Source organism: Solea solea, chromosome 12, assembly GCF_958295425.1.
Source record: "Solea solea chromosome 12, fSolSol10.1, whole genome shotgun sequence".
Taxonomy (NCBI): Eukaryota; Metazoa; Chordata; class Actinopteri; order Pleuronectiformes; family Soleidae; genus Solea; species Solea solea.
This window is the reverse complement of record NC_081145.1, coordinates 11,577,037-11,589,714: the sequence shown is the minus strand read 5'-3', so window position 1 is coordinate 11,589,714 and position 12,678 is coordinate 11,577,037. Positions and strand designations below refer to the sequence as shown.

Genomic DNA, 12,678 nt, shown 5'->3' with positions numbered 1-12,678 from the left:
TCAGTGAGCTGTTTTCATTCTTTATGCTATGATTCTTCATGTTCTCCGCCACTGTTTTCTAACGTATGTGTTAAGAGGAGAATCTCTGCATTTGCTTTACACACTTGTACTGACTCGGACTAAATGATGCTCAAAAATTGCATACATCAACATCGATGCTGCCAATCACTGGATTTTCGTGCCATTCTTGATTGCAAAACATTAAAGGCTAAATGGAGACGACGGCAACTTTATCTGCATTCTTTCAGCTTGTGAATACAGAATATGACTTAAATACAGTAAAAATGTAATATGATCGTGTTTTACCAGCACACGTGATTAGAATAGCTGTACGGAGAGCGACATTCAGTGCTATATAACCTGCCCCAGTAGACTGCTACAACAGTGAAACAATCACGAACAGTTTATATCGAACTGACTTCACCTTGCAGACTTGTTTGGACTGACCTTTGTAACAAACTGCAACACACTCTGTTACGATAAGAGCTGTCATTTTCTTTCCACTGAAGATCTCCAGATATACAGTACTCTGCAGAAGTCTTCAGGCACCAACGGCTTTGTACATTTTATGTCTGTCAAACTCTGTGATCACTGACATTTGGACAGGAATGATGTGACTGAAGGTTGGACTTACACATTAGCAAATTGTCAATGAGTTTAACGCAGCGCTCAAGCATGTGTTCAATAAACCTGGTGTAACAGTAGGACAAACACATTAATTAATAACATTAATCATGGTTTTACTTACTCCTACTTTAAAAAAAACAAAAAAAAACAGGGTCATGCTATTATTACTTACTTAAGTGTAAGTCACAGAATCTGAAAAAAGTGTTGTGTTAAAACTGCGTACATGTGTATCACATTTTCTAGACGTGTTCCAATAAAGTAAATGAGAATTTTTTTTACTGTATGGTTACACCAGTATTGCTAAAATAGCAAATGTAATGGTGGCCTAGTAGCAGTCTCGTATAAAGGGCCTAAAAGGGATACTTGAGTAAAAGTACAAGTATCTTACTCGAAAATGACTTTGGTAGAAGTTGAAGTCACTTTTTTTTTATAATATTACTAAGTAAAAGTATCAAAAGTAATATTCTGATGTATTAGGTTTTAGAAGTAAAAGTATTAAAAAGGTGAGGGAGTTAGGACTGAGCAATGGAAGCTCAGTCGTAGGGCGAGTTGTCTTTCAATTGTAAGACCTGGAAGTTAGTAAACTAGCAAACAGTAGTCAGTAGTTTGAGGTTTGATTTGAACTGGTCAAAAGCGGAGTTTTTAATTGTCCAAGAGTGAAGAGGTCACGTGACGTCTAACACCGCGGAAAACAACGAAGTCATACGAAGGTGCACGAACTTTCTCAGCAACCTGTGTGTTCAGCCCCGGATAAAGGGTTCAGTCGTCTCCATGGTAACCACAAACACACTGTTCTCTATTCGGCTCTTTCGCAGGAGGAACGTGACGAGCGTCGTTGTCCTTTTATGTTTTTAAACGTCATTTGTAAGTGGAAGGTTTTCTTTTCATTTGGATGACGTAAGGAGGGAATAAGGGATAACAAAAGAAAGAAGGCGCTGTTTTGTCACCAACGACAAACACACAAACAAACAACAGACCCGAGTTCAGTCAAAGTTTGTTTCAAGAATTTTGAACGTTTTCACAAAAAAGAAAATGGATATTGATGATGAGGTAGTCACTGACCGCCTGGAGAGGGCGCGGATACAGATGCGCCGCGACTATGAGGCTCACAGGCGCGTGAGGATTTTCAATGAAAAATGGAGGACTATCGGGGTAAGTGTCTCTCTGTACTAACTGACGCTTTCATGTAGGGACCATCAGTTAATCCCTGGAGACCATCCTGTGTGCAGTCACATGTCACTAGTAACATCTATGCTTCTGAACCTGACATTAATATTCGTATAAAGAAAAACTACAACTTGCTACCCAACAGAAAGTCCTGATTGTCTTGTAACGGATATACAGTACAATTTGGTCATATTTGGAGTCAGTGAGCCAGTGACATTGACATTAAGAAAATGTATGCGAGAATGAAAGAGTAGCACTAACAGAAGCTAAGTTTGGGGGTTGGAGTTAGAACATCTCATTATATGGAGTCTATTAAAACTAATCTATATTTCTTTCAATAGCTTCTCCTATATTCAAATTGGAATTTATTGTAAGTGAAAACCTGTGTCTGGTTGTGCTTAACAGATTGACAAGCAAGCCCTGGACATGCAGGTGAGAGACAGGCTGAAACAAGAAGAGGCCGATAAAGACGAAGGGGATGCATATGGTGAGATACATGACGTTGGGGTCAACTAAATCACTAGGTTAACTGATCATTAACTCTTAGTTAACTCGTGATTAGATCACCTTTTTGTGTACTTTATTTGGACATACAGTGCTTAATACAGTGCTACGTGTGTGCGTGTGTGTCATCTCCACATTTACTGCAGATGGCCATATGATCCATAACAGCAGAGTAGCGTACATGAACCAAATCAGAGAAAAGGAAAAGCAGCGCGTCTGTCAAAAGGCCATTGACAACTTCCGTCATGAGAACCAGCAGTTTTGCGACCGGCTGGAGTTTGACCTGAATGACCCGGACCGCTTAAGAAAAACAAAATTGGAACATGGACATGTGTCCCTGTCTGGTCTTTTGGGCGAGGACCTGAATTATTACGACAGACTGCAGAGGCAGAAGGATCAGTTTAAATCGTGGCTCATCCAGCAGCAGAATGATAAGGCATCAGTGAGGCACGAGCAACAGCTGGAAGGTAGGTTTCTGTGATCCCATTCAGGATACACGCCTTCCGTTCATTCAAACAAATCTCCTGTAAGCTCACTTTCATCCTCTCTCCTCCCCCTTCAGACGATCAATACGACCAATTCGTGTTGAAGATGGACAACACGGCCCTGCAGATTCAGAGACTTCAGAAGCAGAGGAGAAAGGCAGAAGCCATTTCCACCAATGAACACAATTCGGTCAAGGTAAGTCATTTTACACTCTGATAACATACATGAGAACTGGATAGTTCCATTCACATGGAATGATGACCTTTAACCAACATGTTCTTCATTGATAAAGTTTTGTGTTTATTTATTTATTTGGTCCTAAACTCAACTTGCATTCTCTCTCACTCTAATCCTGTCACTGGCTGCGTTTTGTTCAAGACTGAAGAAGACAAGCACCGACAGGCGCTGGAGTCTGCTGAGGCGGAAAACCAACTGCAAAGACAGTGTGCAACAACAAGTGTGGGAGTTCCAGGTCTTTGGCCCAGCACTGACAAGAGACCCCCTCCAGAGAGCCGGCAAAAGATCATGCAGTTCCAGAAATATCAAATGGAGGAGAGAAAAGTAACTCACAAATCCTGCTGTTTAAGAGCCTTTACAACGGCAGTCCATTGGAATTTGATCACTCATCACACATGTCTATTTTATCTGTGTTTCTGTAGAGGGCCGAATTAGAGAAGAAGAAAGAGGAGGAGCGACACGCTCGCTTTCTCCTGAACTCATCTCATAAAACGCTGCTACTTCAGAGGGAGCAGGCAAAAGTGAACGGGCAGCTGAGACGACACCTGGATAGCGCCAATGTCGAACTGGCACAAATACAGGAGTCAGTGGCGTTAACTTTAACATTAACACACACAGCAACAAATCTCACACAGAGGATGTTGTCTCACTGTATCTCTGTGAATTAATGTCATTTTCAGGGCAGCGGGCATGAAAAGAGGACACATCTATGACGACTTCTTCTCGCAGTTCAACAGATGCAGCAGATGATGGATGACAAATTCAATCATATTAAGATATCATGAGACAGCTGATGAGAGCCAACATGGCAAACCTAAGATCAACTGAAGGAAAAAAAACAAACTGCAATCAGCCATGAAAGAATACTGTGCGAAAGTCTCGGGCCACTGTTAGATGTGTTGTTTTAGTAAAATCAGCTCTCATTCACCTTATTGGAACACATCCAGAAAATATGGGAATCATGTATGCAGTTTTAAAATATTATTTTCGGAAGAAAGGAGATAGGTTACAGTGTCAAGTATTTAGTATGATCTACCCTGTATTAATGTTATTGTTTGTTCTACTACTGTATATCATGTCCAAAAAATATCTGCTGTGAAAAAGGTCCATCACACCAGGTTTATTCAAGACATGCTTCCAAATATTCCAAATTTAAGACATTTTTAAAAAACCCTTTTAAGACCATTGTGAACGCAATGTAAGACCTGTTTCATGTCCACAGTGGCAGCATATCAAGGAAAATCAGAGTCCCAGAATCACTTGCAAAGTAAATTATATTTATCAATTAATGTTGCATCACATTTTATGTTGGGTGTGCGTCCATAAATTCTGATCAGGCTACAATAAACGTTGGTAGTTATTGGTTCCAAGATAAATCGAAAAATTCCCCCAAAATGAAATATGAGTAACCAAAGACTTTATGACCCTGCGTATGCCCTGAAAAACAACAAAGCTGGTGGTGCCCGACGACTTTTGCACAGTACTGTATGTAAGTATATACACATGAATTCTGGTAACAGTTACTTGAATTAAATAATCCATGTAGGACTGTAAAAATATTTTATTTGCTTATCCATCTATACATTGGCACATACACTTAAAATTAATCAAAATGTCACACTATGATTTTCCTGCGTATGTGTGTGTGTGTATAGCACACATTAGATAGTTTTCTACCGTTTTTTGATCATTTTCATTTTACATACAGCTCCCACACAGTTGGTGTAGTGGTTAGCACTCATGCCTTTGCAGCAAGAAGGAAGGAACAAGGGCCTTTCTGCATGGAGTTTGCATGTTTTCCCCGTGTGTGCGTGGGTTTTCTCCGGGTTCTCCGGTTTCCTACCACAGTCCAAAAACATGCAATATGGGGATTAGGTGAATTGGTCACTCTAAATCGACTGTAGGTGTGAGAGTGAGAGTCAACGAGGGTTTGTTTCCCCGCCTATCACCCTATGTCAGCTAAGATTGGCACAGCGCCCCCCTGCGACCCTCCTGTGGAGGATAAAGCGGTAGAAAATGGATGGATGCATATACCTAATGCAAATGACGAAGACTAAAAACACAGTACATTCAAGTTAAAAAAAAATCTTTTTTTGTTCTTACAGAATGATGCTTTAAAGCCCAACTCAACCAGCAAGTTTATACACGCTCTTAAAGCACAACCAAACACATTGTAAAAAGAAATTAAACAGCACAAATCCTAAAGTGCAAATACTACTATGGCATATTAGGGCCAAGTATATATATATATAAAAAAAAAAAAAAAACAGACCCGTGGGGTAACATTTCAAGTATTTTCTTTTGTTCATAATTGGCCCTAATACACCGTCGTAAAATACACTCAAACTAAAACACACAAAAAATCCCTAAATTATATGGGACATGGCTCAGGCTTGTTTCACACAGGACAAATGATCCTCAGTTCTATCCTTCACCCTCTGTGCTTTTGCTCCTGTAACATGTTGAAAAGTCGTATTTGGGTTCCAACTTCAAACATGCTCACCTGAGCAGATTATCATTTATAAATCCCCTATGCTGAAAAGGCAGTTCAACATGAAGTCATTTGAGGAATTGAGGAGTTTAGGAAAAGCAAATTCTAAAAGGCATTTTCAGAGACAAACTTATTCCATCTTATCTGCCACATGGCCAAGACTTTTTCCTGCTGCTTTGGAGTCAGAGAACTGTACCTGAAAGACAGACAGAGAAAGGGGTCAACAGAGAAACACAGTTTTCACACATTCATACAATCTCACTAGTGTTTTAACAATTACAATATTACAGGTAATATTAGTGCCTGCTGAGACCAATCATCTAAACATGTGGTTTGGCCGGAAATAGTGAGAGCTATGGTTTTTCAAAGACTTTTGACAAACAATGACGAAGAAAACAGAGAAAAATTGGTAAATTAAATTCCCATGGGAGGTAAATGAAATGCATAGATTATAGGAATATACAATTTTATATCACATCAAAATATTGTGCAATAGTTCGCAGGCATCTTTTCAAAACAAATCAAATCTAGTGAGTTACAATGGAGGACAGGACACTGACCAACTTAGGTGAGCTCAAGCTTCACACTACATAAAAATCTGGGCTCCAAATTTGGCAATTAGCAAATAACTGTTGCCCTATATATTCGTTCATGATATATTTAAACATCCTTCCACGAGGGGTAGTCCTTTTGTCGAGTGGCACCATTTGATCCTCACCTAATAGAGTTTATGGCCAGCTGTTTGAGGGAGCCTAGGTTGGATCTTAGCCCACCAAAGCCAACAAAAGCCTCATAGAAGTCATAAGAGAGGCCTGAGGCCCCGAACATGGCCGGGTCATCAGAGCTGATGACGAGTGGGTGGTTCTCTGACATCAGAGCAGCTGCTGGATGATTTCGCATATCGTTTACCATCATCAGCACCTGGATGAGGAGGTAAAAGGTGAAAAAATTAAAATGTACATAACACAAACTCAACATCCTGGACAATGTTCATAATATGCAGTGCATTTACAGTGTACCTGGTTGGAGATGGGGCAAACTTCAATGGCCACCCCTCTTTTCCGGGATAGCTCTTTGGCCACTGGATGGCGAGTTAGAGCAAAACCATGGCCAATCCGTGAAGTGTTAAACAAAAGAGCATCTAACATGTTCTGGTCAACTTCTGTGCCTTCGAGATCTGTGTATAGTAGAGGGAACAATTTTTTTATTTTTTTATTTTATAAAAAGGACATTCATGTTTCTGAAAATCTACCTTGTTGACTTTCTTCTTGGTAAAGGGTTTTCTGTAGTTTGCAGGAGAACAAAAAGGAACTGAATTCTCTATACAGCTATAATGTTGTTACAAATGTACTTATTTTTATGACATTGTCAGTGTGAAACCACATGAATTTCTTTCATAGGTCAATCGTCTAATTCTAAAACTAAAAAAAATTGTAATATTAAGAGTTCAGATATCCAGCACTGATGGGCTCACCCGTTTCTCCAGCATGGAAGAAGAAAGGTAGGGGGACCCCTCTCTCTACTGGTATCGACAAGGCGTCTCTGAAGTACCACAGGGGTTTTCCTCTGTCCTCGCGGCCTACCTGTACTTGCCAGGAGAGAGTGGACACATTTTGGTTTCGCTTCATTTTAAGCATCTGTAGTACATTTTTCACAAAATACATTGTTCCTGAAATTAAAATCGGCACAAACTCAACCAGTTCCTCTGTTGCTTACACTGTTCCCCAGTTTATAACCACAATAATGTGCACTGATTTTCTTTGTGGTGTTTATTGTGCTGCTAACTTAAGTGAAATGACCGAGCTTTGTTACATGCAGATACACAAAGTATTACAAATACCACTGCAGGTCAAAAACCACTACGTCTCACCAAAATGAGGAAAAGTTAACTTAATAAACACACTACAGTATTGTATTTTTTATTGTTTGATTTTAGGTCTATTAGGTCTGCTGTTTGGACTGGATTGGATTCATGTTACAATGTAGTGTGTTAACAATTTACAGTGGTCGTGTTTTGGAATGATCACATCAGTATTCGATGCTCTGGAAGACTTATTTCGTGGAGGTTTGATAAAGTAGATCCATAGATGGATACTTCCAGTGTGTAACTTCTGTCACCAAAACATTGCTAGTGTCCCTACCTACAAACTCAAATCAATTTTCTCATTCATATCAATTTTTATTTGGAAAATCCCATGTCGATTCATAAAATCCTTAGATCGTGCATAGGTTCCTTAGAGACAACAGTCTCTCTCAGCTGAAGCGAACATCTACGCTAACAGTGACATCTAGAGGCTTGTACATGACTTTGGCATCTATGGTGTAGAACCAGAAATATTCCCACACGCCGCTATGCCGAAGTGATGCCATTGTCTGCTCAAGAGGGCAGTTTTGGTTGTTTGTGTCCTCACATGTCACCTAAAAATAACAAATAAAAAGTGCATTTTTTATACAAACATTAATAATTTATTTCAACAACGCACCAGATTGGAGAGATCCACATTCTGTATTTGCAATTTACAGCATCAGTTCTGTGAAAATCTCTTTCATAACCAAGCAAAGTTGGAAGTAAAAGTGAACTCTCTCGAAAATAAATCAATATTGAATCGAATCGACATCACTCTGTGTCAGACGTGTGGAACTGATAGGATAATCGTCATGATAATCAGGCCGCCTGGATTTATTTTGATTTTATGGCTGTAGAATTAAAAAAAAAATGTTCAATGAGTGAGTGCTTCTGACCCTTTTTCCAAAATAACTGCCACTTTCAATATTTGGCAGTTATTCAACCATTTAGGAATTAAGGTACTGAGAAGCTGACATCACAAACACTTGATGCGCTAGTGAATCTTGTCTGTGATTGGAGGGTCATTCCCCCGAAGTCCAGATGGACTATATTTCTCTGCTTTCCAGTATCCATTCATCCACACAATCTCAGCTGACATAGGGTGAAAGGTGGGGTACACGCTGGACAGGTAGCCAGTCCATCATTTTTGAATTTTCTAAATATCACATACAGTCTAGGAGTTGCGAAAATGAGAAGTACGCATGCCAAATCCTGCTGAATTTTGTTTAAATTTCAGTTTGACGTTATTAAGAGTTTTGAGAAACGGAGCCACACTTCTGGTCAAAAACTATAACTCTGTTTGTACAATAATTAACTGTAGCCACTCACCAGGTCAAATCCAGCCATGATATCTGGGAAATTTCTATGTAGCATCATTGCCTCCTCCACAACTCCAGTCATGGTGGATACGTTTACTCCCCTGGAGAATACACTGTTTTAGTGATAATTTCCAACATTCTCTGCCTGCCAGCTAGAGAGCCAACAAGCAGTGAGCAATTCCAAAATAATGCATTCTGAGCATTTACCTGTGGATTGTGAAGATGATTTTTGCTCCATAGAAGTCTGGATGCTCTGCTGTGAACTCTCTAGTTACTTCCTCATAGGTCTTCAGAGTCCAGGCTCTGTCATGAGTGCTGCCATCTAATTCATATACCTGTGCTCAAAACAAAAAGTTATGATATATTTGTAGACAGGTGGATGCAATGAAAACTCCAGCTACAACATCTTACCTCTGGGAGCAAAGCCCGTAGTTCCAAATACATGACATTGTCCATGTAGAACTGGGCCAGGCTTTGGTAGTAATAGTCTCTGAACACTGGAGCATATGTGACCAGACCCATCAGTGCAAGGAAGCTCTGTTCAAATACATCCCATACCACGTCCTGACTGGGGTACGCCGTTTCTGGATCCTGATCAGTGAAGAGCGTCAGGTTCCCCATGATGCTGAATGTGTAAAAATGTAGACATTAAGACAAGATCAGACTACCACAGTGCATTTTCTTTTAACTTCACCTACAGTATATGAAGATGGTGTATCTGCAGTGGTGACCTCATAAGGCACTAATGGGTTTTGTTTAAAGGAAAGTGTGTACGTGTGTGTGTGGATAAGTGTATCATTGCTTTAAAATTAAAAATAGCTTAATATGATCTTTTATGTGTACTTTACACAAGACCCTTGCTTTATACAGCAGCCCAAACAGACAAACAAGCCAAGGACACATTGGCATGTAGGCTAGCTGAGCCAGGAATCAAACCCACAACCTTCCAGTTGAAAGACTACTCACTCTACCACTACCGTCGAATAACTATAATCTGAACTGAACTTTATCAAAGAGTTTTTCACCTGTTGTCTAGCTCTGTGGTGTTTGTTGTCTTGGCTCGCAGGTTTTCCAGCAGGAACCAGGAAGAGCAACTTGGAAGAGGTTTGGGCCACTGAGACGAGAAAATGAACCTGATGGACCGATGCTTTGTGAAGCACATGTAGCAGTGAGGCCGATAGGTCACGTTCTTCACTATCCACTCAACATCAACTACAGAGAAGTCATGGACATGGAGCGCTCCCCCTGAAACAATAATTATATAAGATTATTAATAAATAAAAAAACAGATTAAAACATAATCTGTTTTAATCTTGTTATATGGAATATTTCAAATGTCCTGCACCTTGAAGGAACGCTATGGTTGATAAACTGACTGATCATTATTCTACTTATAATTACCTAGCCTCATAGATCAATTGCTAAGACTAAAAAAAGTAATTTGACGTCTAAAACAGATCGCAAGGTGACACATTATAACATATTGTTTAATGTTGTTTCTTTTTTGAGACCAATAACTGTGTTTAAAAAATATATAGTTATGAGTTACATATTGGGTAATCAATGATTTGATTTAGACCCACATAATTCATTTTAATCAAACTAAGATTGACCAAAAACAAACCAAAAAAAGGTCATGTTTTAGGTTTGCATTATTAGTATGCTGCATCCATCTTCTGCAGATGGGCACTGTCAAACAACACCCTCAGACCTGACTGACAGAGCATAGTATTTTGTACAGATTTTCTAATTTTGTTCTGTTCTTAAGTAAAAATCTGTTTTGTTCTGAAGTCAAATCACATGCCAGTTGCCCCTTTTTATATGATGGCACTCAGAACCTAAAGAAGAAAACCTGGGTTGATAACCACCTTTTTAATATTCATCATCTCTGACTGAGGCTCCAAACCTGGCTCTGTTGAAAACATGCTACGTAGTATTACCTTCTGCTCACATGTAAACAACACTGCACTAAAAGCAGGCAAACGTGAAACACGTGTAATAACTTGTTGTGGACACACTTTGCGGAGTGAGACTGAACAGACCTTTGGGCATCTTCTGCAGCAGGCTGAAGATAGGGCTGGTCCTGATGAGTTGCCTGGCCTTGAAGAAGTGCATGGCAGGAGGGAAGGCTGCTCCCTGCATCTCCCTCTGCTTCATTTTGAACAACAGAGAGTCCAGCTGCTGCTCAGCATCAGTCAACACCATCTGCCCACCTGTCTGCATGGAGACCTCCAGCTGTATGAGGGCCTCTCTTTGTCTGGGGTCTGGCATGGAGTGGACCCCGGATAAGTAGTCCAGGAGGAGCAGATGGACCACAACCACATGGAGGCGCTGTAGCTGGGCTGCCATGGTCTGAGAGGGCAGAGAAGGGAACTGAAAACAAATTAAAAATAAGTGCTCAATATTCAGTGGAGCAGAGCTGCCAGGTGTCTGTCCTCTGGTGTATTTACACCACATTTCCATTTCAAGTGAAGAGAATAGATACAATGCAATGAAAAGCAGTGTGAAAGCAGCATGTGTACGACCACAGTAACATGAGTAAAGGGGAAACGAAAAGTCGTTGTATTCAGATTGAAATAAACCATTTGTCTTGTAAACAGAGTGAAAGACTACGGCACCACAAGCTAAAGCTACGTTGCCTTTAATCTCAGCGTTGTAGCGTGTGGTCGGTGTGAAACTCTATCTTTTGTAAACAATAACAGCAAAATCGGTATGGCGCGACAGCTGTCGGTGACTTGTCGACAACCCTGCGGACTACCTGCCGAAGAGCCGACCACGCTCAAACATGCGGGGCTGTGTCATTTATAAATACGTGTTCGCTTTTGTGGTCAAATACCTTTACGCTGCTTCGTTACGACAGCGTCACAACAGAAAGCAAACTAACGAATTAGCGGCAGTAAAATAGTTAATTCTGCTTACCTTTTCACTTCCGTGCGCTTCAGGCTGTCCCCGTGTTCTTGTCAAGCTAAGCCCAACCCCCATCACGGTGATTGGCCGAAGCCGAACCCTGTTGACCCGTTGATTGGTGGATTTTGGATACATACACAATCATGGGACAGCGTTTCACACAGTTCTGACAATAACATTAAAGCTATAACAGTTATTGTAAAAATACAAATATGATTCTAACGCTGTATAATCAACAAATTAATAATTATAAGCATGTTTTGTACACATATTAAACTAAATAAATAAAAAATATAGACTGTGATTTATAGAACAGCAATCATATCACTAAGGAGCTGCTGTTACAATATAGACCTTAAAGCAACAAAAATATGAACAATTTTATATTAGATAATGAATCAAACGTGTCTGTCAAAAGATAGATTTAAGTTGCACTGACCATTAATACTCCTCTTAGGTAGAAACTAGAATGTTTTTTATTTGAGTTTGTTCATGTGAAATTATTCAAATGCCTTTGTAAAATAATACTACATTCAAAACTAATTCTTACACTTATTTCCACTATCACTACAGATACTGGTAAAGCACATAACATGAAAACTACATCAGCTTTGATTAATATATTTACTCTTTCCCCCCTCCTCTAGAATTTAGCCCCACAATTTGCTTAATTAGGCTTAATTAAAGTGCCCTAATTATATGTCTCAACTGCCTTTTTTTTAACATCCTTGTGTCCTCACTGAGCTCAAACAAAAGAATAAATTACTTGTTAGATTACAGAAAGGCCCCTAAAGTAGGCCTGAGGAGCCGTGTTGCTTCCTCCTCCACCGATGTCACATCACATGACTGATTCCTGCAGATATGGCGGGTTAGAGTGTATTATAGGCTGCATTTACACTGCAGCTCTAGATGCCCAATTCCAATATGTTGCCTGTTTTTATTTTTTTTGGACGACTTGCTTATACATGGTCTTTCAAAAGTGACCATATCTAAAACCTGCATTTATAGAGGTTAATACTTGGCTACTTGAATGGAAATGGTTAGGCCCAAATTTTAAAATCCTCGCTACAAAAACCATGAAACCTCAGCATGAG

The 12,678-nt window shown here is 39.8% G+C and overlaps 2 protein-coding genes across 2 annotated transcripts; one reads left to right on the top strand and one right to left on the bottom strand.

Moving 5' to 3' along the window:
• Positions 1-1,447: 1,447 nt before the first annotated feature.
• Positions 1,448-4,485, top strand: ribc2 (RIB43A domain with coiled-coils 2). The gene is made up of 7 exons (XM_058646393.1): positions 1,448-1,779; positions 2,200-2,281; positions 2,445-2,765; positions 2,861-2,979; positions 3,163-3,345; positions 3,444-3,604; positions 3,702-4,485. The coding sequence occupies exons 1-7, from the start codon at positions 1,660-1,662 to the stop codon at positions 3,769-3,771; spliced, it is 1,056 nt and encodes a 351-aa protein (XP_058502376.1). The 5' UTR covers positions 1,448-1,659; the 3' UTR covers positions 3,772-4,485.
• A 611-nt stretch (positions 4,486-5,096) lies between these two features.
• On the bottom strand, positions 5,097-11,691 carry ada2a (adenosine deaminase 2a). Its single transcript, XM_058646392.1, has 10 exons — positions 11,597-11,691; positions 10,720-11,050; positions 9,703-9,922; positions 9,089-9,302; positions 8,885-9,012; positions 8,688-8,778; positions 6,987-7,095; positions 6,532-6,689; positions 6,231-6,433; positions 5,097-5,708 (listed from the first exon to the last, which is right to left on the bottom strand). The coding sequence occupies exons 1-10, from the start codon at positions 11,657-11,659 to the stop codon at positions 5,618-5,620; spliced, it is 1,608 nt and encodes a 535-aa protein (XP_058502375.1). The 5' UTR covers positions 11,660-11,691; the 3' UTR covers positions 5,097-5,617.
• Between the last annotated feature and the right edge of the window lie 987 nt (positions 11,692-12,678).

Bases quoted from the DNA above. Each gene is read 5' to 3' on its own strand.
- ribc2 (XM_058646393.1), top strand. From the start codon at position 1,660: ATGGATATTGATGATGAGGTAGTCACTGACCGCCTGGAGAGGGCGCGG. The intron at 2,282-2,444 runs GTGAGATACATG...CATTTACTGCAG, and splicing joins AGACGAAGGGGATGCATATG to ATGGCCATATGATCCATAAC. The intron at 3,346-3,443 runs GTAACTCACAAA...GTGTTTCTGTAG, and splicing joins ATCAAATGGAGGAGAGAAAA to AGGGCCGAATTAGAGAAGAA.
- ada2a (XM_058646392.1), bottom strand. From the start codon at position 11,659: ATGGGGGTTGGGCTTAGCTTGACAAGAACACGGGGACAGCCTGAAGCG. The intron at 6,690-6,986 runs GTGAGCCCATCA...TACTATACACAG, and splicing joins CTTCCATGCTGGAGAAACGG to ATCTCGAAGGCACAGAAGTT. The intron at 6,434-6,531 runs GTACACTGTAAA...CTCCTCATCCAG, and splicing joins TTTGCCCCATCTCCAACCAG to GTGCTGATGATGGTAAACGA.